Here is a 23,835-nt window from a genome sequence, read left to right as displayed (position 1 = left end):
TTTATGATGAACAGCAGGAACAAAATAAAAAAATAAAATGATTGAACACTTGATAATAGTGTACCTAAAATTATTTTGGGATATTAAGAAAAATAAGAAAATTTCGTTATATGATATTATGAGTCAATTTGTGATACAAGTATTTTATTTTGGTATTTCATTAAAAATATTATTTTTATATAAAAAATATTACTTTATTGTAAATACGAATATGATTGATTCATTTCATGAATATATATTTGTGATATTGTGACACAAAAAACTTACTCTCATGTAAATAACTTGGTCAATTTTTTTTTAAATAAAATGAACATATTTGAAAGACATGACAACATAATATTCGTTTTAGATAACAAAATACCCGTAATTTATGGGGTCGGATAAATATTTAATATCATTGATAATAAAGTGATGACCACTCATCTCACATATACTAATTAAAATAAAAGTGATATTGAAGCCTCACATCTTCAACTGAATTAACTACCTTTGGACCAACAAGACCAATCCCCTATTAACCCTCTCCACGCCAAGAATTCATTCTTATTCGTCAAACAACAAGGAGGGGGGGTCAAGTATCTCTTCAGAAATAGCCCTTCTCCAGCCGGAACCATGTTTGGCTCCAACATGGATAATAATCAGAAGAAAAAGATTGCTATAGTTAGTGTCTGTTCTTTGGTTCTTGTTGCCATGGTAGTTGCTCTTACCATTGGATCGTTGGATACGGAGAATTCGACAACCAATGTCGATGTTTCGTCTTCCCAGAAAGCCATTCAGAACATCTGTCAATCAACAGATTACCAGCAAACCTGCGTCGACAGCCTCAAAGCCTCGGGAAGTGGCACCAGTGACCCCAAAGAGCTCATCGAGGTTGCTTTCAATGCCGCTATCAAGTATATCAATGAGGCTGCCAAGAACTCTTCCGTCCTCGAAGAACTTCAGACCGATCCCCGGGCAAAGACTGCTCTCCAGGACTGCCGCGAGCTTGCTGACCATGCTGTGAGTGATCTGGAAAGATCTTTTGCTAAATTTAACGGTTTCGATGCGAGTAATTTCGACGAGATGCTCATGGACCTGAAGATTTGGCTCAGTGGCGCGATTACCCACCAAGAAACGTGCCTGGACGGCTTCGAAGAGGTTCCTGGTGATGCTGGGGACAGGATGCGGCAGGCCTTAACAACAGCCATGCAGCTGACAAGCAACAGTCTTGCCATGGTGGCTGAGGTTTCAACGGTGATCGAATCTATGGGTGTAGAAGGTTTCAACAGTCGACGTCTTTTGTTTGATGATCTGCCTGTGTTGGGACATGGTGATGATCTCCCGTATTGGCTTGATGTCGAGAGGCGTGAGCTTCTTACTGCTACGCCGGTTCAGATCAGGCCGGACTTTATCGTGGCTAAGGACGGGAGTGGCAAGTACCGTACCATCAACGAGGCTTTGAAAGACGTCCCGGAGCGTAGCAACAGGACCATTGTGTTGTACATCAAAGCGGGTATCTATGAAGAGAAGGTGCAAATCAATAGTTCTATTGTAAATTTGATGATTATTGGTGATGGCCCCACGCAGACGAAGATTACTGGAAGATTGAACTTCATTGATGGGACTAATACGTATCAAACGGCCACAGTAGGTACGTCTAACATTTTCGTGAGCAAGGGTCCAAGCAAACAAGTTCCCTACCCCCACTTTTTTTTCAAAATTTGAGCAATAGTCTTTTTTTTTTTCTTTAATGATCAAGCTGTTCATTGCAGCGGTCCAAGGAGACAATTTCATCGCCAGGGATATCGGCTTCGAAAATTCTGCTGGTGCAGAAAAGCACCAGGCCGTAGCATTACGCGTCAGTGCAGACAAAGCCATCTTCTATAATTGTCAAATGGATGGGTATCAAGACACCCTATATGCCCACACGTATCGCCAATTTTACCGAGACTGCGTGATCTCGGGCACCATTGATTTCATATTTGGAGACAGTGCTGCCGTTTTCCAGGGCTGCACATTGCTAATCCGTAAGCCAATGGACAATCAGCAGAACATTGTGACAGCTCAGGGCCGGAAAGATTTGCGCCAGCCAACAGGTCTCGTCCTCCAGAACTGTACGTTTAAAGCCGATCCCACGTATTATCCTTTCAGGAACAAGCTCAAGTCATACCTTGGCAGGCCTTGGAAAGAGTACTCGAGAACCATAATCCTGGAATCATTCCTGGATGATTGTATCCAGCCACAGGGATGGCTGCCCTGGAACACGACATTCGCCCTGGAAACCTTATTTTACACCGAATTCAACAATCGAGGCCCTGCTGCACCCAAGAGCGAAAGAAGCAAGTGGGCTGGAGTCAAAGAATTGCCATCTGATAGGATAGAACGGTTCACGGCGTCCAAGTTTTTGGACGGAAACAGATGGATACCTCCCAGCGGTGTGCCTTACTGCTGCCGGATTCATCTTCCCTGTTCCTAAAGAAGATCCTAACATCAAATACTCACCAGTTGTTCCGGAAGAAAACAAAGATTTAGGAAAGGCTATTGATAAAGCGGCCTTCATTGCTAAGCTTAAACCGGCTGCCGAAAATAAACCTGATTCCAGTGAGAAATCCGATAATGACAAGAAATCTGATTCCGAGAAGAAATCGTTGGATGATTCGAAATCTGATCATCATGATACTTCGGCTTCCTCCTCTTCCAGCTCGAGCTCGGGTTCAATTCCTCAACCCGACACAGCTGTTCCAAGCTCCGTAGGCTCCGTCATTCAACCCGACACAGCTGTTCCAAGCTCGGTTGGCTCGATCTTTCAATCCGACATAGCTGTTCCGAGCTCGGTTGGCTCGATCTTTCAACCCGACACAGCTGTTCCAAGCTCGGTAGGCTCGGTCATTCAACCCGACACAGCTGTTCCAAGCTCGGTTCCTGTTACGATTCCTGAGTCAGGTATAGCAGCCCCTCCAACGTCGTTTTCATACGCTAATGCGGACGCTCCCGCTCTTAGCCCAGGCTCACAGCCGAAGGAAAATAAATTCTCACTTTTGAAGCTGTTCTTCAGAGCGTAATTGTTTCATTTTTATTGTGCATATTGTTTTGGTCTTAAGAGGGCCTAAGACAACAGTTTGTGTTTTTGTTTGCATTAATATTTGACAATTATATATTTAAATTTTGATTCTTATTTAATTCACAAACTTGTCTGCTTTTCTTTTTGACATATATATATATATATATATATATATATATATATATATATATATATATATATATATGTGTGTGTGTGTGTGTGTGTATATCAAATTTACATATTGTTTTACATTAACAAATTATTCAGCAAATTATTCAGATGATATATGTTTTGTACCCCAAAATTTCAATTTTAATTATGTAAGTTTTACTGTTTTAGATTTTAGTTATGTAACTTATAAATGTTTGATTTTCACCTACGTACTTTGGACTTTTTTGTTTTAGACTTTTTTCGCTCGAATATGCTAAATCTATTAAATATATCTTATTGGTTGTGATACTCTCTTATATTAACTTATATAACGAGAATAAAATATATATTATACAGAATAAAATTTATCTAAGCAAAAATAAAATGAAATAATAAGTTTTTTCTTCCCACTTCAAAATACTGTATGTCATTTTACTTTATTTTCCTATGTTCTTATTTAGATTTATTTTAATAAATATGATATTGTTTATTCAAATTACATGATCTACATATGAGAGAAAAAATGTCAACTAAATTATTCGATTGGCTTACTGACTTTTATTTGGCCAAAAATATCAATAAAAAAATGCAAGTTATTTGATGAAAATAAAAAATCCACAAGTTATATGATTAAATCTCAAAATAGTACGTACTAAAAATGCAATTTCCACCTAATAATAAAACCTATACTAAAATTATTTTAAAAGTTACAACATTTAAATAACATATAAAAAAACAAATTAAATACGTGAAATAGTACTTCAATAATATTGGTAGATAGATGGCTAGGTTGATATATAATCATTTGGAATTAGCTAGGGGTACGATAGAATACAACTGCCCAAGATTGGAATTGAAGATTAGTTCAAAATTATATTTAATCGGAAGGAAATCATTTAATTAATTTTGTGCTTATATATTTCATGTTATAATAACTATAATTATATAAAGATTGTAGCATGAAATATATCAGAAAACGGAACGAAGCATGTCATTCTGTTTTCGAGTTCAATATATGATTCAAATATTACTGTCTTCTTAGGAAAATACATATTCAAACTCGAGTTTTTTTTTTCCTCTCGTTTCTACTCAAACTCGAGACTAATATTAGCTCGTGCTTGACCATCATCAGTTCAAGTTTCAGATTAAGCATGAATAATGATATTTAGGACTATACATCGATCGGTACTACGTAATTTATGGTTCATAGCTCACCGTCGCTAACTCGACTCAGCTTAATTTTACCCTCCTAATAAATTCTGTTGTGGGAGCTCTGAAGTTGCAGCTTACTCACACAGATGATTCCATGTGATCTCAAATATATACCGTCTTAATTCACTACTATTTATTTTTTTTAAAAAATCAGTACTATTTCATTGTTGAAAACCCTAATCTTGACATATAGATTGTTACATATATTAGCTTGCCTTGGGCTTTATTTTGATGGCTCCAGACTGGAGTCATTTTTTAAATAACATTTGAGCTAGATTTAGTAAAATATTAAAACAAAAATAATTTACTAACCTGCGTGAAATTAATTAATTAAATATATATTAAGGAAGTGCTTGCAAAAGATTATGTTTTTGTAGAAATAATTAAATTTATAGATTATGAAAAAAATGAGAAAAATAAAACTTGGGCAGTGTTTGAAAATAAGAGGGAAAAACTAGTTTTTTTTTTTTTTAAAAAAAATTTAGAGTGTTTGATAATAAATGATTCTCGTACTAATTTTTTAATACAATAACAAAAATATCCTTATCAGAAAACACATATCTCTTTCATTTTTTCGAATGAATGTAAGAGTAATTTTTTATTAGACAAAATATTATTGGAGGTAAAAATATTAAGAAGAATTTTTATTTGTTTATCAAAATACCATAATCACTTTTGAAAAATCAGAATTATCATTGGATTAGCTTTGAGATTGTAATTAAATTTAGTAGAAATAAAATCTGAGTTTAAAAATCACTAAAAAATGATTATTTTCCAAGTCAAAAGTACTGAATAATCACCTGTTTTAGTGATTGAAAAATGCAAACACTCCCTAAACTGTGCCACAAAAAAAGAAGAAGATTGAAACGTCATCTTGGGACAGATGTAGAGAAACCCTAGTCTGTCATTGAGATTGGCCAGATTGGCGTTAACTTGACTTTTTGTATCTCTTTCAAAGACTGTTAGAAGAGAAGAACTTAACGTCTCTGATATATATATATATATACTAGTGCACCGACGCACGCGTTGCGTGCTTGTATAATATTTTTTATAATTCATTTGATTTATATTTAAATGAGGATCATAATATAACTATAAGAAATAGTGAGGGACTAAACTGTAATTTTGATAGATAAATTAAAAAATAAATGAAAAAATAAAAAAATAAAAAAATGATCTCAATAGGAATTGAACCTTTAATTAACCTAAACCATTAAGAACAAAGACTCTAACCGACTGAACAACATATAACTTACATAAAAATTTTAACATTTTATTAATATATATAATTAATAAAACAGACCATGACACCAAAGTTAGTTACTATAAGTGCCTCACCCTTAATAGATAGTAATAGATATATATATATATATATATATATATATATATATATATATATATATATATATATATATATATATTAATATAAGCTATTCAATGTATAGTACAACTTGAATAAGTTTGCAATCTTGAAGATATAATTTGATGCCAAAACGTAATAACAATGAAAAAATATTAAAAGAGTAATATCAAAATTTAAAACCCATGAAAAGATACCTTAAAATCTCTCTGTAGTACTGATAATAGTATCCATGCTGTCGGAACACTGATATCAAATATACATACATGCCTTTAAATTTCACAGGGTATTTTTGAATAATTAAAATTTTGTCGAAGAAGGCTTGGTTGAAGTGGTACCCTTTTCAAGAATCCCAAAATCAAAGAATGGATCAGCTAAATTAGTTCCGTTGCCGCCATAGCTGGTTTCTTCATCTTTGTCTTCGCTGCTACAACCATTGCTTTGGATATTGTTAGCCCTCTGTCTTTCATACTCCCGAAACCTAGCCAAGTACCTCAACATCCCCTCTGAGTAGTGATCAAACCCTAGTGAACTCAAAGCCCAACAGATGTCGTCGCCGTTGACCGTTTTACGGTTCTCTTTGTGACATTTCTCAGACGCTTCACTAGTCACAAAACTTATGAACTCTGAGGCACATTCTTGCATTGTCTCCTTGGCTTCTTTGGAGATTTTCGCATTCGGGGGTAAGATCTGCTTCATTAGCCGTCCCACGTTGGCGATTGGCAACAATTTTTCTTGGTGGGTACTCATAGATCTCGTAGCTTGATGCTCGAACTAAAAGTATCCTCTATTTGGTTGTGTACGTGTAGTGTGTATTTTGAATCGTTTTGGGGCGTGTCGTCGGCAGGGATAATCGATCTCGATATATTTCGTTCACTCGCTCATGTGTGCACTTTAAATATTCAATATCATGTACTTGTAATTAGTTCTATAAGATGAATATTGTTATAAGATCAAGGTAGTGATGATGCAAAGAGGCATAAGTTGGTGGTTTGAGCATTATTGATACTATTGGCCTATAAGAATCAAGAGACATTCTTTTAATCAAATCACAAGTTTCTAACTTTTAAAAGTTCGGGTCAAATCCGATACCACAATAATAGTCCAAGTGGCAGAATCATGGTCGTTCAATGCAAGAATAATGTCTTGGATGCTATCCGTACAAGAAACCCCATTTTCCCAAAAGAAAAAAAAAAGCCCTAGTTACCTAGGTTAAGTCCATAAATAGTTGTAATTGTGGTCCCTCGGAGTCGTATCATCCCTAAAAAAAGTTCGCTTTCCCCATTTGTTGCAAGGCCCCAACTTGCTTTAGAATATTGTTCGTGTGATTTTGAATTAATGGACCAAATTAATGCACGTTGATCTGCCTAATACTTTAACAGATTATCGAAATAAAGAATTAACATAAAGGACCACAAAACCTAGTTCGTGCTGCCAATCTAATATTTGGTGGCAAAGCCAACTTTAATTAATTAGTCCCCATTTGAAAATTAACTAATAAATATGATCGATATTGTAGTCAAATCCTTGAGCCAAGTACTTAATCAACTCATTTTATAAATGGATCGAACCACTTATTGCTCGGATATGAGCTTTTAAGCGATTTTTGTGGTTCATTAACTTGTCCAATTTTGAGTTTCGATACATTTTGTTTTCAAAATTTGGTTGTCATGACATATTTACCTTTATTTCTTTTTGATGAAATTTGAAAATTTAATGGACCAAAACTTATTTTTATTCATATTTTTCTACCTTAGGTTTTTGAGAGCAAAAATAATAAAAAGTTTATTCCCCAAAGTAATTTGCTATTTCCAAAATACTTTATAGGACTGTCATATATATATATATATACACACACAAAAAATATCAGTGTTCACACACTTTATAGGCCCATCATGCATGCGTTGCTGTCTACGAAGGTTTTTGTGTACGTTCCATATGGAATTATGCATTTCTAAACTCTTAGGATGTGTTTGGTTGAGTGGATTAATAGATAAGGATAGATTAATAGTCAAATAGATGATATAAATCTCCCGTATTTAATTTTATAGAAACTTGCACCATATTGGAAATCTAAAGCCCAGACGTTAGAATTTGCACATTACGAGGAGAATTACTCCAAATAAAACATAAGCAAAACCAGGTTCGCTAGATGATCAGCGAGGTCTACGATGGACCGGACAGTTTCCAGTTGCACAAGAATCCAAACATGGAGTACGTATATGGCTAAGTCTACCATTATTTAGTTTTTTGAGTTTTTCATTTTATTGGAAATGAGTAATAATTATTGAAGAATAAGAATTAAAGTAAAGGAAGAGGACAAGGCTTAGAACAGAAACAGGGGAAGCAAAGACGTGCGCACTTCTAATGCGATCTATATAAGCGCTAGGCCAGTGATTTTTGGCGTTGCATTTACTTCACTTACACAAATCTTTTATCATCCATCCATAGAACCCTAATTGCACCAATCTCCAGTTGAAATTTAGAATTACACGCTTGAATTTGCTTTAGAATTAAATGTGATCAATTTATTTATACGAGCTTATATTTGAATAATTATATATTGTGTGTTGTCTATTAAGTTCAGTCCAAAATTAATGTGATCGGTTAAAGTTTTGATTATTGAGCTTTAATGTATCTAACAAGCTGCAAGCCTATGCGGTGTGAAGACATAAATATAATTTTTGTTTTTATGATTACCTAAATCAGAAATATCATAAGATAAATGAAGGACAATATCCATATAAAAGTCATGTTCCTCATAGCGCGCATAATCATATTTCATATTCTCTCTCAATAAAAAAAATAGTTTAGAATACTAAATGATTTTCAAAGAAAATAGCGTGGAGATCTATAAGATCAATACACGTTGTAAAGAATTCAGAATTATAGTTTTAGTTAACTTCCGCTTAAGTTTTGACTCAAATTCTTAATGATTTAACATGATTGGTTATATGGTTTATAGATTTTTGTCCCGACATTGAAGTCTAAAGTCTGTCTTTTTTTGGAAAACTTGGGTTGATTGATAGTTACACTTAGCCATGGCCTTCGGATTGATAGCTACATTTAGCTACAATATGTAAGAGTTTCAGTGAAACAGAGTTCAATCATCCGGAAAGTTGGTTGGGTTTTCAGACAATAGCACATCGAGCTGCGGAGAAGGGAAAATGGATCCGTTGGCGGTGTTGGGCGGCAGCCACGCTCTGTTAATGAGCCAGTGGTGGACTGGGTCCACGGGAGAGCTCAACATCAGTGTCATTGTTCACTTTGAATGCGCGATCGCCAGAATCTGTTTGGCCCCAATTTAAATCTCATTTTTACACGATTGCTGACTCTTTCAATTTAGTCTGGTTAATACACAGTTTTTTTTTTAAAGTTCTTTCATGATTTTTGAATATATTTGTGAATGCTACAATCGGTTATCGTAAATCAGTGTTTTCACTTACAAAAGTAAAATAAAGGCCCGTTTTTTATCTGTTCATAAACTAACTGATTTACTCAGTGTTTTCATTTTGTATTCTAATAATAAGAACGAATCAGCAACAAAAACATAAAGTAGGTTTGGCATAAAAGAGATGACCATTATAAACACGATTGTGAGGCAAGTTTTCTCCATCTCCCTACTTTCTCTCTTCCCTGCAAAGAATGCAAAAAATTGTGTTAACGCGATTTGATATCGTTAAATAACAAGTCTCGTCAATAACACATGTACTCTTGCTCCATGAGAAACATTCGCAACTCATATTTTAAAGTAGGTCACTTCATCCAAGTCCAACAATCAAGACGGTTGAAATTTTTTAACCCTCACAGATTAAATCATGCTAAGAGGGGGACCATACTGGTTATAAAATAACATCTTTAGAGTTCTTAAATTATAAAAGCATTTAATCGGTCCTTCCACCTATGAAATCTCTCATTTTCTGGTATAATAACAAAAAATAAAAGATTTACTTGTAGATCAACTTACCTTTCGAGGTGCAATAGCCAACACATTTTCAAAGATAGAGGTTGCTCTGAAACCAGCAGGGTGCAAGACATCCTCATAACTACATGTTAAAAAGGCCAATTGTAAGTGAGGAACTAGGAAATTTGCTTGAGTAAAGTTACTATAGCATCATAAGAGAACAGACGAGAAATAAAATCGAGCATAGAAATGAAATTACTCAGTGACTGATACTTTATATGGGGGTCCACCCTCACGATCTTCAATCTGGAAATAATAAAACATGTTGAACATCCAACAAATCAATGATCTCAACAACATAAACAAAAATAGTGAAACAGAAGAGAATAAACTAATCCAATACATAATCTTTATTTAAGACCAATAATTATCAAAAGGAGAACATTCTGGCTAAACTAAACTGTCACAGCAGAATACATCAATATGAAACAGTATAATTAAGCTTGGAAGGATCGGCGATCTTTGAATTGGAAAATATTTTGTACTCAAATAAGGATACTTTTCATGGCCGTAAAGCAAATCTGAGAATTTTACATATGATACCGAGTCTTTCATAAGTGTGCTAGGACAATCTCTCTCTTTTGTTATTTAGAGATCATGCCAAAAATGTCTAGCACAGTTGTTCAAAGTGACAGGAAAACATATAAAAAGAAGAACAAACGAAATATAATGAGAACTATTCCTGACCGGATACATAAGTGTTATGAGCTCTCCATCAGGTTTTAGAAGATCGTGAGTTCTGCTGGCCCAAGCAGATCTCATATCTGGTTCAATTGCACAGAAAAACCTAAGGGAATCATGCAAGACCCGATCAACACTGATAATATTTGAAGAAAGTTGAACTAATCTTTCAACAAACTTACGTGTAATCAAATATGAGATCAAACAACTCAGCTGGATGCCAGGTGAAGAAGTCTTCCTTTAAGAAAGTAAAATGCTCTGCATTTGGTGATGCGGAAGACAACTGCCTCAATATGCAATAATACAAGAAAACATTCAAATATTGATCAGAATAAATGTAAAAAATCAAGTAAGAACTTAGTTTCTTGCACAATGATTGGAAAAAAATACTAAGGTATTAAGTGGATGTTGCATGAAAAAACTGAAAAAAATTGATACATTTGCATTCCATCTTGATGTCATCCTATCAAAACATGGTTCTTGTACTTTGATCAATAGCTACAACCCATTTCTTATTTGCATCCGTGTCTGCAAATTGTTAAGTTAGAAAAGGTGAAAAACTGAGCCCTCACCTCCGTGGCTTTGGCAATGGCGTTGTCTGAAATGTCTATGCCAACAACATATCGTTCAGAGCATGCAATTGCTACAACATCATATCCCTGCTCCATATTTGAAAGTTTCTGTTACTACGAGCAATAGTAAATAACTAAAGGAAAGGAAGGAAAGATATGATGGAGCAAATTTATAAATCAGCAAGGCATAATCCCATTTATAATGTTGTTTCAGCATATCTCACATCTTAACTATTTGTTCGCATATGAACGGATCAAGTTTTTCAGCTGGTGTAGCCCAAGACTTTTGTAGTGGGGCATATATAACATAATTTTTAAAATCATCAGCGAATTAATACATTGCTGCAGCTTCGAATTCTCTTCATTTGAAGGGCTTTAAAACCACGATCTTCAATTCCTCTGCAATGCTATTCACCTTTTCGGCTCCTAAACTCTGGTTCCCAGTTAATCTTTTTAGCTTCAAACCGATCTAATCACAAATTCGGTCACTGTCAACTTGTGGAGAACCAAAAGCATCAAACAGCTAAAATTCACCACTTGTTTGGCAATCCTTATTCATAATCCACTGTTAAATGGGTCCTCTTAGTTCTCAAAATATTCATCCAAAAAGATTGGCTATTGGGTAGTGTGACCTTCTTGAACTAATAAGCTCCTCTTTATTAGTTTTAATATTCGATGTGAGCTATTTGTAACGCTGCGAACCCTTGAGAAGCCGACCTCCGCGGTGACCCACTCTAGACGACTTTCATTCATCTTTCAGGATATTCAGTGCCTGAATCATGAACCTTAATCATGATTCATGCCTACAATTTTTTTTATCCACACTGAGTTCGCTCATTCTCTCGACAAGAACAACAAATGTTAGGTTATAAACCTAACAAAGGTATATATATACCTAAAGAATTTCCCATTGAGTGTTGTAACCATCTCAATCAATAACCATCTTGAGTTTATAAGATACCATTTATTAATTTTAATATTCTATTTGTGATATTTGTAAACATAACATTAGCTCTTATCAAAGCCAGCTCCCAGTGAAAACTACTTATCGTAAAACCATACAGTGATACAACCACTAAAGCACCCCACAAAGTCACACCCTCGAAATAAAAACCCGAATTTTCTACAGAAAAAAAATACACGGATTATGTCCGTGTATATCCGCACAACAAACCCAATAGAAAGCACGACACGTACACTACCGCAGCCAGGAACAAGAGCTCTGCCTTTGGGAAGATCCCCTGTGTTATGAAGATGCAACAGCACTGGCGTGGCCCCCCCTAAATCCCAAGGCGTCAATCCTTCTTCCCAGCATCTGTCCCAACCATCTGGGAAAAAAAGGACAAATTTTTATGCAAATTAACAGGAAATAATTCTGCCCCTTTACCCGTTAATACTTACTGGTGGAGTCAGAGTGAACAATCTGCTGCATTTTGCCAACATTTGAAGTGGCTATGGTGTGAGATTTTTGCGTTGATTCTTGGGGCTGATGAGTCATTTTACTCAGGCCTACTCTACGATAACATGGTAAGATAGCTCGGGCTCCGATTAAAAGTTGGCTGAAGCGGTGGATCAAATATGATCGCATGGATTTTGAGACGAATATGAAACGAACTGTGAGTGTTCGTGCTGAGTATTTATGTGGTAATTAACTACAAATTGCTTGGTAATTGTATTTGTACAGTCTTATTATTATTATTATTATCAATATTTTTTAATCCGAATCTGAATCTCTTTGTGTTTGCACAATATTTGGTGTTGCGGGCGTGCCAGGTGCGAAGTGCACCGATTTGTGTGAAAATGATAAAATCTAACTTCTAAAAACAAGCGATTGTGAATTCTAAATTTGATCGTCGGTTCTAATCTCCTAAAACAACTATAACGCCAAAATAAAGAAAACTATTGGGATTTGAGGAATAAATCTCTGACATCGTTTATATTTTCAATAAACTGTAGAAATTTACAAGACATAAAAAAATATAAAATATGAAGTTGCTGAAATCTACAAACGAGAAGACGTAAATAGAAATATGCTTGAAAGCTTGAAAAAGACTATTGCTTGAATATTGGAAATTTTGCAGAGTGTTTGCAGATTTGTCTGTGTTGAAGAGTTGTTGTGTCCTGTAGAAGTTCTCAGTGTTTGCCGATCCCTTCTTTTTCTTCGCTTTGAAAGGTAGTTTCTTCCACTCCCCCATGAGCCCATGATTTTTCCCACTACCTTCGCACGATTTCCATTTCTTTCCTCCCACGTTGTAATCGGTTTAATTCGATAAGAATTGAATTGATCTGTTATGGGCTTTTATAATTTAATTGGGCTTAACATTAAATTGGGCTTTCATAATTAATTATTTTTAGCCCAAACAATTGCCCCCCACAAGCGTTGGCCCGTGGGCCAAAATGCTTGTATGTAGCCCAATTCCAACTTGTTTGTCGGAGCGGCCCGTAAGCATTTTCTCTTGTCATGGGCTTGTGATTTTGGATTGGGCCCAATTCACACTTGGGTTTTTAACAGCAGACTCCTTTTCAAATTCAAAATCTGTAATCCGCTTTCTTCACTTCTTCCTTCTCGCTGCCCTCATCCGATTACTCCCCGCTGCCACTGTGGAAGCCCGTCGCTCCGCCAATCCTACACCTCAACCGTGGCGGCTCTCAAGCTCTTTCCAGCCGTTCTTTGCTGTCGATTGTTCTCTACTGCTGCCCACAGTCGTTTTATGGCTCACGATCCACCTCCGGCGAATCCTTCCGCATCCATCGCTGTGGGCGCCATTTCTGCTCCGGCCACTGTTTCTGTCTCGTTGCCCATTGCGTTCGCCGGCTCCGCCACTGGTCTTAATCCCTTCCTCGCCATCTCTGGGTCGTCGATTTCCCATTCGGTAGCCAAGTCAACTAATACTTAATTTGATCATCATCACGTCTTAATGGTGTTTGTGAATTTGCCCAAATGAAATCCACAAACATTTCCTTGTATTGCATGTCTGCTTCTTTAGCTTCCATTCCTTCTTGGATTTGGGATTCATTCAACTCCTTACTCTTTCTTGGGCATCAACTCCCCACTCTCATTTTTTTTAATAGTGTTGGCATGTTTACTCATAACAGGTATCACTGGATTGAGATTGGCCATGGGTTGGCCTCAGCTCCCTGGTGCATTTGACACTTAAGCATTTGTGTCATTTGAGGTTTCTTGACACAGGTATTTCTCGACTATTATGTGCTCTTATATGCTCTTATGTGTTGCATCCACTCAAGATGATTCCCTCGCTCCTAACATTATGCATTGCACTTCAGTCGGATCCCTTTCCCGCATACACGTATATGCATTTGCACTTCAGTTGGACCCCTTTCCCGCATACACGTATTTGCACTTCAGTTGGACCCCTTTTCCGCATACACGTATTTGCACTTCAGTTGGACCCCTTTCCCGCATACACGTTTACTTACTGTTCTTGCATGCGGTGGCTCCGCTTCTTATCTGTTGATTGTTGGTTTGGTGTTGTGGTTGTTGGGTGATGGGTGTGGTACGAAGGTGGATTTGTATGGGGTGTTGTGTATTGGATGTTGGGAAGGAGTTTCTATTCGTTCTTAATTCACTTAACCCAACTCATTTTCAATAGCTTCAATCAAAACCATATGTTGGCTTAAAACTCCCCACTCGAGATTATTCTCTCCCTTCATTGGCTATCGAAACACAATGGATCCAGTACGATAAAAGTGGCCTACTGGCCAACTTTAATCGATCGTTGTCATTTTTGAATCATAACCAACAAATATTTACATTAGTGGCCCTAAGGCCTACTTCAAATAAAATCGTACAACATGAACATGAAGCTAGAAATATGCAAAAATGGCTGATTAGCCTATTTTTCTTCCAAAATCAATTTCTGGGTCTTTTTGGGGTTTGCATATTGCCTTTGTTCTCTTCAGTTCTTCCTTTATTACTCATTGCCCGCCAGGTGAGCTCAACTCCCCGCTCGTCTTTCCTGTCATATTCTAAGTGGCCTCAAGGCCTACTTCATGAATCTGTCACTGCACATGCAGACAAACAATTTATAATGGCGGTATGGTCTATTTCACCATGATTTTTGGTACCATAAAAACATTGGAAATAAGTGGCCATAAGGCGACTCCCTAGTGAAACAAATGGCCTTCAAAATGATGAATGAAAGTGGCTTACTGTCCCACTCTCTCTTATCAATTTTATTGTTGAATCATAAACAGATATTTATTTCAGTGGCCCTAAGGCCTACATCACGTGATATCTTGAAATAAGGAACTTAATATATACAAAAGTGGCCATGAAGGCCAACTCCCCACTGAATATTAGCCTTCGTGTTTGCTTCACTCGCAAGCTTTTCCTACTTCTTCTCTCATACTTGGAAAATACGGCTTGAGATACTTGCCGTTTATGCATCTTTTGTGTGGATGGCCATCTATGCTTGATAGCCAATATGCATTTCCGTCTAACACCTTATGTACCTTGAATGGTCCCTCCCAGTTGGGAGACCATTTGCCCAGGTCCCTGTCCTTTGTTCCTAGTGGTAGTATGGTCTTCCACACTATTTCTCCTTCATGGAAACTTTTCTTGTTAACTCTTTTGTTGTAGATTCTTGCCACTTTCTGTTTCTGTAACAGCAAAGCATTGTACGCTTGGATTCTCAACTCATCTAGTTCTTCTAGTTCCATGATCATTGCTTCATTATAATGCTCAAGGGAAAGTTCATTTTGCTTTGCCACTCGCATTGATGGCACCATAATCTCCAATGGGAGCACTGCATCATGGCCAAAGGTAAGGGAAAAAGGGCTTACTCCAGTGGCAGTCCTCTTGGATGTCCTGTACGCCCACAAAGTTTCTGATAATAGCCTTGGCCAATCCCTAGGATTCTCTTCCATCATCTTTTGTAGAATCTTTATCAACACTTTATTTGACGCTTCGGCTTGCCCGTTGGACTGTGGGTAATGAGGGGATGAGTTTATCAATTTAATTCCATAGTCTTCTGCAAACTCCCTCATATCTGAGCCTGTGAACATAGTTCCCTGATCTGTGGTCAATGACTCTGGAATTCCAAATCTATGAATAATATTCTCTTTCACAAAGTTAATAACATCCCCTTGCTCCGCTTTCTTCAAGGGCACTGCTTCTACCCATTTGGTGAAAAAATCTGTAGCCACAAGGATGAACGAGTGGCCTTTAGATGATGAAGGGTAGATTTTCCCTATTAAATCCATGGCCCAGCCTTTGAATGGCCATGGTTTGACAACGCTGTGAAGTTCATCCGCTGGAATTCTTTGGATGTTCCCGTGTCTCTGACATGGCTGGCATCCCTTAGCATATTTGATGCAATCTTTCAGGATGGATGGCCAATAGTAGCCATACCTCCTTATCAACCATCTCATCTTTATTCCAGATTGATGCGCTCCACACACTCCCTCATGAACTTGCTTCATGATCTCCAAAGCCTCTGGGAAGCCTATGCATCTGAGAAGCAGACCATCTAGCCCTTTCCTGTACAAATCACCCTCCACTAAAACGTAATTAAGAGCTCTCATTTTTAAACCATGTGGAATATCTCTCCCGGTTGATTCTAGCACATGTTTTATGTCATCCCTCCAGTCACCAGCTAAGTTTATATCCAAGTTGAGCGTATCTACCTGAATCCCTCTTTGCTGAATTGAAGGGTGGTTTCTCTTTTGAATCAACACCAGCCTGTGTATAAGTTCCGGAGACATCTTCAATCCCGAAGCAACCTGTGCCAACTCGTCTGCCTCCCAATTTTCTTGTCTTGGGACGTGTACTAATGACACTTCCTCGAAATCATCTAGCAGTTGGGATGCAGCGGTATAGTAAGGAGCTAAGGACAAACTTGTGCATTTGAACTCCCCTGACAGCTGTTTGAGTACCAGCTGAGAATCCCCTGATATCAATAACTCTCTTGCACCTAAGTCTTTCAGAATTTCCAATCCAATGACCAATGCTTCGTATTCCGCTTGATTGTTGGTGCATGGGAAATTCAAATTAAAGGATAGAGCGGTTTTCACACCTCTTGGGGAGGTGATCACAATACCAGCTCCAGCTGCTGTTTCTGTACTTGATCCATCGAACTTCAACTCCCAGGGTTGAACTCCCACTCCACAAACTGGAAATCCAACCTGTTCTCCAATAAACTCATCAAGTGAAGGGTGATCAGCTAAAAAATCGGCGATAGCTTGGCCTTTTACTGATTTTTGGGGATAATATGTCAATGTAAACTCGGCCAATGCTAAAGACCACTTGCCAATTCTCCCAGAGAGGATGGGTCTATTAAGCATGTATTTAATCAAATCGGTTTTAGCCACCACAAACACTCTTGATTGAATTAAATAATGTCTTAACTTAGTACATGCATAATACAGTGTTAAGCATAGCTTTTCAATCACAGAGTATTTCACCTCTACTGGAGTAAGGAATCTTGTAGTAGCCCGAATTCCAAATTGGGTAATTAACGGAGTATTGGTGATTAAGAAGGTTTAATGTGTAATTTTGACCGAGTCATGATCGGACGGACCGAAGATGGTTCGGAAGCACCGAAGAGGTCGGAAGGTCCAAAGTGAGTTCGGTGGATCCGATCATTAGGTGTCAAGAGTTGATCGACACGTGGGAGTTCGGACGTTCCGAAGTGTAGGTTCGGTGGATCCGATCATGAGGTGTCAAGAGCAGTTGGACACGTGCATGTTCGGACGGTCCGAAGTGTATGATCGGAGGATCCGATCATGAGTTGTCAAGAGCCAATGGACACGTAGCGTTCGGACGTTCCGAAGTGTTGTTCGGAGGATCCGAACATGGCCTATAAATAGTGCTCGGATTCCTCATTTTGGTATTGCCATTTCTTGAGATTGAATCTTTAGTGAGAGATTTGGAAGGTTCCAGGGTTAAGTTGTTGGTCGAGCGATAGCCAGGAGCTGCCAGGAGTGGTAGCGTAGCGACGTCTGAGTTTCAAGGCAATCGACATCAAAGGGCTGTCGACGGACGAAGGTAAACCCTAAACCTTTGGTAGTACTAGGGAGTACTGGTTTTGCTAGTCGAGCATGGTAGTATTGATTGAGTATGCTTTTGATGCGTAGGCTTGTGCTAGACCTGATTAGCGGTGTTGCGTAAGGCTAGGCTTGCTGTGATAGAGGTACGAAAGTACTATCCGAGATATCCTGGTTGAGTATACATTCTTATATGTGTTGCATGATTATATGGTGCATTGATATATGTCATATGATGCATGCTATTATGTCACGTTTATTACTGCACGTTGCATTTCATGTTGAGCCGTATCTTCTTCGAGATAGCCTTTACTGTTGAGCTGTATCTCTTTCGAGATAAGCTATATCTTGGGGCCGCTCAGCCCTGTCTTGTGGACGCATGGACACCGAGAGTACACAGTGGCCGACGGGTCGGGAGGGCTTCGGTGGTCCGGGACATTTTAGGTCCACGTCTGTCTTGTAGTGGATGCAGTGACCCAGAGGTTGGACCGCGCGGCACTATCCACTTGGCGCCTCTAGACTGAGCATTGTTGAGATCCTTTTGTGACTCCTGTTTCTTGACTACCCCGGTATCATGATCATAGCATGTGCATTTCATATAGGTCTGTATACTCATACTTTTGTACTGGGCGTTCTTATCGCTCACGTCCTCGGTTTTGTTTATTCTTGGACACCCCATTCCCACGGGGCAGGCCTCAGGTTGGACAGCTCAGGAGGAGCAGGAGGAGGACGTTGAGTAGCTGGTTGGTTTAGTTTATCGGTATTGTTTTGATTCAATATGGTTGTATTGGGTATTTTTTATTTTGAGTTATTCTAGACTTCGATTGGGTTGTATAACCATTATTTTGTTGGTATTTTTCCGCTGTTATCTCTGATTTTTGTTAATTAGGTTAATTGCATGCTTAGTTTTTGATTAGTAGGTGATTCTGGAACGGGTCACTACATTTATGGTATCAGAGCATGCGTACGATTTTGGGATATAGATTTCTGTTTTGGGATTTCCGTTGACCAATTTACTAGTTTCCCCATTCTATGTTGTAGCGATGGCTGACCATTTTGATGACGGGAGTAGTCAGGGGAGTGTAGGTCGTTGGGGTGACCAGGACGATTTGTTAAGCGTCATAAGTTACCGCATGTTTCTCTAGATGTCATTCTTTCTGTTTCTACTCCGATGGGTCATTCGGTTTTAGCGAAGCGTCTAGTGATGGGTTGTCCCTTAGATTTTGAGGGTAATGATGTTGTTATTTCGTTTTGTTCATTCTCTAAACTTGATTTCGAGGACGAAATCGTTTTAAGGGGGGGAGAATGTAGTAGCCCGAATTCCAAATTGGGTAATTAACGGAGTATTGGTGATTAAGAAGGTTTAATGTGTAATTTTGACCGAGTCATGATCGGACGGACCGAAGATGGTTCGGAAGCACCGAAGAGGTCGGAAGGTCCAAAGTGAGTTCGGTGGATCCGATCATTAGGTGTCAAGAGTTGATCGACACGTGGGAGTTCGGACGTTCCGAAGTGTAGGTTCGGTGGATCCGATCATGAGGTGTCAAGAGCAGTTGGACACGTGCATGTTCGGACGGTCCGAAGTGTATGATCGGAGGATCCGATCATGAGCTGTCAAGAGCCAATGGACACGTAGCGTTCGGACGTTCCGAAGTGTTGTTCGGAGGATCCGAACATGGCCTATAAATAGTGCTCGGATTCCTCATTTTGGTATTGCCATTTCTTGAGATTGAATCTTTAGTGAGAGATTTGGAAGGTTCCAGGGTTAAGTTGTTGGTCGAGCGATAGCCAGGAGCTGCCAGGAGTGGTAGCGTAGCGACGTCTGAGTTTCAAGGCAATCGACATCAAAGGGCTGTCGACGGACGAAGGTAAACCCTAAACCTTTGGTAGTACTAGGGAGTACTGGTTTTGCTAGTCGAGCATGGTAGTATTGATTGAGTATGCTTTTGATGCGTAGGCTTGTGCTAGACCTGATTAGCGGTGTTGCGTAAGGCTAGGCTTGCTGTGATAGAGGTACGAAAGTACTATCCGAGATATCCTGGTTGAGTATACATTCTTATATGTGTTGCATGATTATATGGTGCATTGATATATGTCATATGATGCATGCTATTATGTCACGTTTATTACTGCACGTTGCATTTCATGTTGAGCCGTATCTTCTTCGAGATAGCCTTTACTGTTGAGCTGTATCTCTTTCGAGATAAGCTATATCTTGGGGCCGCTCAGCCCTGTCTTGTGGACGCATGGACACCGAGAGTACACAGTGGCCGACGGGTCGGGAGGGCTTCGGTGGTCCGGGACATTTTAGGTCCACGTCTGTCTTGTAGTGGATGCAGTGACCCAGAGGTTGGACCGCGCGGCACTATCCACTTGGCGCCTCTAGACTGAGCATTGTTGAGATCCTTTTGTGACTCCTGTTTCTTGACTACCCCGGTATCATGATCATAGCATGTGCATTTCATATAGGTCTGTATACTCATACTTTTGTACTGGGCGTTCTTATCGCTCACGTCCTCGGTTTTGTTTATTCTTGGACACCCCATTCCCACGGGGCAGGCCTCAGGTTGGACAGCTCAGGAGGAGCAGGAGGAGGACGTTGAGTAGCTGGTTGGTTTAGTTTATCGGTATTGTTTTGATTCAATATGGTTGTATTGGGTATTTTTTATTTTGAGTTATTCTAGACTTCGATTGGGTTGTATAACCATTATTTTGTTGGTATTTTTCCGCTGTTATCTCTGATTTTTGTTAATTAGGTTAATTGCATGCTTAGTTTTTGATTAGTAGGTGATTCTGGAACGGGTCACTACATTTATGGTATCAGAGCATGCGTACGATTTTGGGATATAGATTTCTGTTTTGGGATTTCCGTTGACCAATTTACTAGTTTCCCCATTCTATGTTGTAGCGATGGCTGACCATTTTGATGACGGGAGTAGTCAGGGGAGTGTAGGTCGTTGGGGTGACCAGGACGATTTGTTAAGCGTCATAAGTTACCGCATGTTTCTCTAGATGTCATTCTTTCTGTTTCTACTCCGATGGGTCATTCGGTTTTAGCGAAGCGTCTAGTGATGGGTTGTCCCTTAGATTTTGAGGGTAATGATGTTGTTATTTCGTTTTGTTCATTCTCTAAACTTGATTTCGAGGACGAAATCGTTTTAAGGGGGGGAGAATGTAGTAGCCCGAATTCCAAATTGGGTAATTAACGGAGTATTGGTGATTAAGAAGGTTTAATGTGTAATTTTGACCGAGTCATGATCGGACGGACCGAAGATGGTTCGGAAGCACCGAAGAGGTCGGAAGGTCCAAAGTGAGTTCGGTGGATCCGATCATTAGGTGTCAAGAGTTGATCGACACGTGGGAGTTCGGACGTTCCGAAGTGTAGGTTCGGTGGATCCGATCATGAGGTGTCAAGAGCAGTTGGACACGTGCATGTTCGGACGGTCCGAAGTGTATGATCGGAGGATCCGATCATGAGCTGTCAAGAGCCAATGGACACGTAGCGTTCGGACGTTCCGAAGTGTTGTTCGGAGGATCCGAACATGGCCTATAAATAGTGCTCGGATTCCTCATTTTGGTATTGCCATTTCTTGAGATTGAATCTTTAGTGAGAGATTTGGAAGGTTCCAGGGTTAAGTTGTTGGTCGAGCGATAGCCAGGAGCTGCCAGGAGTGGTAGCGTAGCGACGTCTGAGTTTCAAGGCAATCGACATCAAAGGGCTGTCGACGGACGAAGGTAAACCCTAAACCTTTGGTAGTACTAGGGAGTACTGGTTTTGCTAGTCGAGCATGGTAGTATTGATTGAGTATGCTTTTGATGCGTAGGCTTGTGCTAGACCTGATTAGCGGTGTTGCGTAAGGCTAGGCTTGCTGTGATAGAGGTACGAAAGTACTATCCGAGATATCCTGGTTGAGTATACATTCTTATATGTGTTGCATGATTATATGGTGCATTGATATATGTCATATGATGCATGCTATTATGTCACGTTTATTACTGCACGTTGCATTTCATGTTGAGCCGTATCTTCTTCGAGATAGCCTTTACTGTTGAGCTGTATCTCTTTCGAGATAAGCTATATCTTGGGGCCGCTCAGCCCTGTCTTGTGGACGCATGGACACCGAGAGTACACAGTGGCCGACGGGTCGGGAGGGCTTCGGTGGTCCGGGACATTTTAGGTCCACGTCTGTCTTGTAGTGGATGCAGTGACCCAGAGGTTGGACCGCGCGGCACTATCCACTTGGCGCCTCTAGACTGAGCATTGTTGAGATCCTTTTGTGACTCCTGTTTCTTGACTACCCCGGTATCATGATCATAGCATGTGCATTTCATATAGGTCTGTATACTCATACTTTTGTACTGGGCGTTCTTATCGCTCACGTCCTCGGTTTTGTTTATTCTTGGACACCCCATTCCCACGGGGCAGGCCTCAGGTTGGACAGCTCAGGAGGAGCAGGAGGAGGACGTTGAGTAGCTGGTTGGTTTAGTTTATCGGTATTGTTTTGATTCGATATGGTTGTATTGGGTATTTTTTATTTTGAGTTATTCTAGACTTCGATTGGGTTGTATAACCATTATTTTGTTGGTATTTTTCCGCTGTTATCTCTGATTTTTGTTAATTAGGTTAATTGCATGCTTAGTTTTTGATTAGTAGGTGATTCTGGAACGGGTCACTACAAATCTACTCAAATAATAGATGGCTTGTTCATTTCCTTCATGATTATTTTGAACTAGTAGGCATCCAATTGACTCATGAGCAGCAGAGATGTATAATTTAAGGGGTATTCCATACCTGGGCGGCATCAGAACAGGTGGGTTAGATAGATAACCCTTGATCACATCAAAAGCTTTCTGATGCGACTCCTCCCATTTGAACTCCCCGCTGTCTTTGAGCTTCAACAGCTGTGAAAACTCCTTTGTCTTCCCTGCAAGGTTAGAGATAAAACGCCTCAGGTAATTCACTTGCCCGAGGAAGCGTTGCAACTCTTTCTTGTTTCTAGGCGGATTTGCTTCCATAATGGCTTTGGCTTTGTTTTTATCCACTTCAACTCCCCTCTGGTGCACAAGAAATCCCAGAAAGTTTCCTGCCTTCACGCCAAATGCACATTTCAATGGATTTAACTTCAATTCATATTGCCTCATTCTTTGGAAGCTTTTCCTCAAGTGTTCAATGTGATCAGCAGCTTGTTTAGACTTCACAACGATATCATCTATATATACTTCAATGTGATGCCCTATCATGTCATGAAAGATGGAGTTCATAGCTCTTTGATACGTGGCTCCCGCGTTCTTTAGCCCGAATGGCATAACAAGCCATTCAAACGTACCAACAGCTCCCGGGCATCTGAATGCTGTTTTGTGAGTGTCAGTCTCAGCTATTTTGATTTGGTTGTAGCCCGAGAACCCGTCCATGAAAGACAACAACTCATGTTTAGCCACTGAATCAATTAACATATCAGGTATCGGCATCACATATACATCTTTGGGAGTTGCACAGTTCAAGTCTCGGAAGTCGATGCATATTCTGACCTTGCCATTCTTCTTCATTACTGGCACAATGTTTGAAAGCCACTCGGTATATCGGATTGGCTTTATAAACTTGGCCTTCAACAATTTCTCAACTTCCTCTTTCACTTTCAATTCAACTTCTTTTGACATGCGACGAGATGACTGTTGAAATGGTTTGAAACCTTCTTTGAGTGGAAGTCGGTGTTCGACCAATTTTCGGTCCAACCCTGGCATGTCATCATAACTCCATGCAAAACAATCTTTGTATTCCTTCAACATGCTGATCAAGTCTTGCTTCAACTGCTCTTCCAGTAGCTTACTCACATATACCACTTTTGGATTC

The 23,835-nt window shown here is 39.1% G+C and overlaps 2 protein-coding genes and 1 pseudogene across 2 annotated transcripts; 1 reads left to right on the top strand and 2 right to left on the bottom strand.

Moving 5' to 3' along the window:
* Window positions 1–534: 534 nt before the first annotated feature.
* On the top strand, window positions 535–3,140 carry LOC140842047 (probable pectinesterase/pectinesterase inhibitor 58; annotated as a pseudogene).
* A 2,750-nt stretch (window positions 3,141–5,890) lies between these two features.
* LOC140840646 (nuclear transcription factor Y subunit B-4-like) lies at window positions 5,891–6,655 on the bottom strand. Its single transcript, XM_073207826.1, has 2 exons — window positions 6,101–6,655; window positions 5,891–6,008 (listed from the first exon to the last, which is right to left on the bottom strand). The coding sequence occupies exons 1-2, from the start codon at window positions 6,510–6,512 to the stop codon at window positions 5,932–5,934; spliced, it is 489 nt and encodes a 162-aa protein (XP_073063927.1). The 5' UTR covers window positions 6,513–6,655; the 3' UTR covers window positions 5,891–5,931.
* Window positions 6,656–9,213: 2,558 nt separating this feature from the next.
* On the bottom strand, window positions 9,214–12,634 carry LOC140842046 (thiocyanate methyltransferase 1-like). The gene is made up of 8 exons (XM_073209855.1): window positions 12,381–12,634; window positions 12,177–12,307; window positions 10,980–11,066; window positions 10,590–10,690; window positions 10,414–10,513; window positions 9,926–9,972; window positions 9,730–9,808; window positions 9,214–9,398 (listed from the first exon to the last, which is right to left on the bottom strand). The coding sequence occupies exons 1-8, from the start codon at window positions 12,565–12,567 to the stop codon at window positions 9,345–9,347; spliced, it is 786 nt and encodes a 261-aa protein (XP_073065956.1). The 5' UTR covers window positions 12,568–12,634; the 3' UTR covers window positions 9,214–9,344.
* Window positions 12,635–23,835: the final 11,201 nt, after the last annotated feature.

The sequence above is a fragment of the Primulina eburnea genome, chromosome 9 (assembly GCF_022965805.1).
Source record: "Primulina eburnea isolate SZY01 chromosome 9, ASM2296580v1, whole genome shotgun sequence".
NCBI classification, from domain to species: domain Eukaryota; kingdom Viridiplantae; phylum Streptophyta; class Magnoliopsida; order Lamiales; family Gesneriaceae; genus Primulina; species Primulina eburnea.
The sequence above is the reverse complement of the archived record's forward strand: the minus strand, read 5'-3'. Positions and strand labels throughout refer to the sequence as shown.

Coding starts and splice junctions, on each gene's coding strand:
- LOC140842046 (XM_073209855.1), bottom strand. CDS start 12,567: ATGCGATCATATTTGATCCACCGCTTCAGCCAACTTTTAATCGGAGCC. Junction 10,514..10,589: donor GATCTCATATTTGATTACAC/GTAAGTTTGTTG, acceptor TGATTCCCTTAG/GTTTTTCTGTGCAATTGAAC. Junction 9,973..10,413: donor TCATAACACTTATGTATCCG/GTCAGGAATAGT, acceptor TATTATTTCCAG/ATTGAAGATCGTGAGGGTGG.
- LOC140840646 (XM_073207826.1), bottom strand. CDS start 6,512: ATGAGTACCCACCAAGAAAAATTGTTGCCAATCGCCAACGTGGGACGG. Junction 6,009..6,100: donor TTTTGGGATTCTTGAAAAGG/GTACCACTTCAA, acceptor ATTTGATATCAG/TGTTCCGACAGCATGGATAC.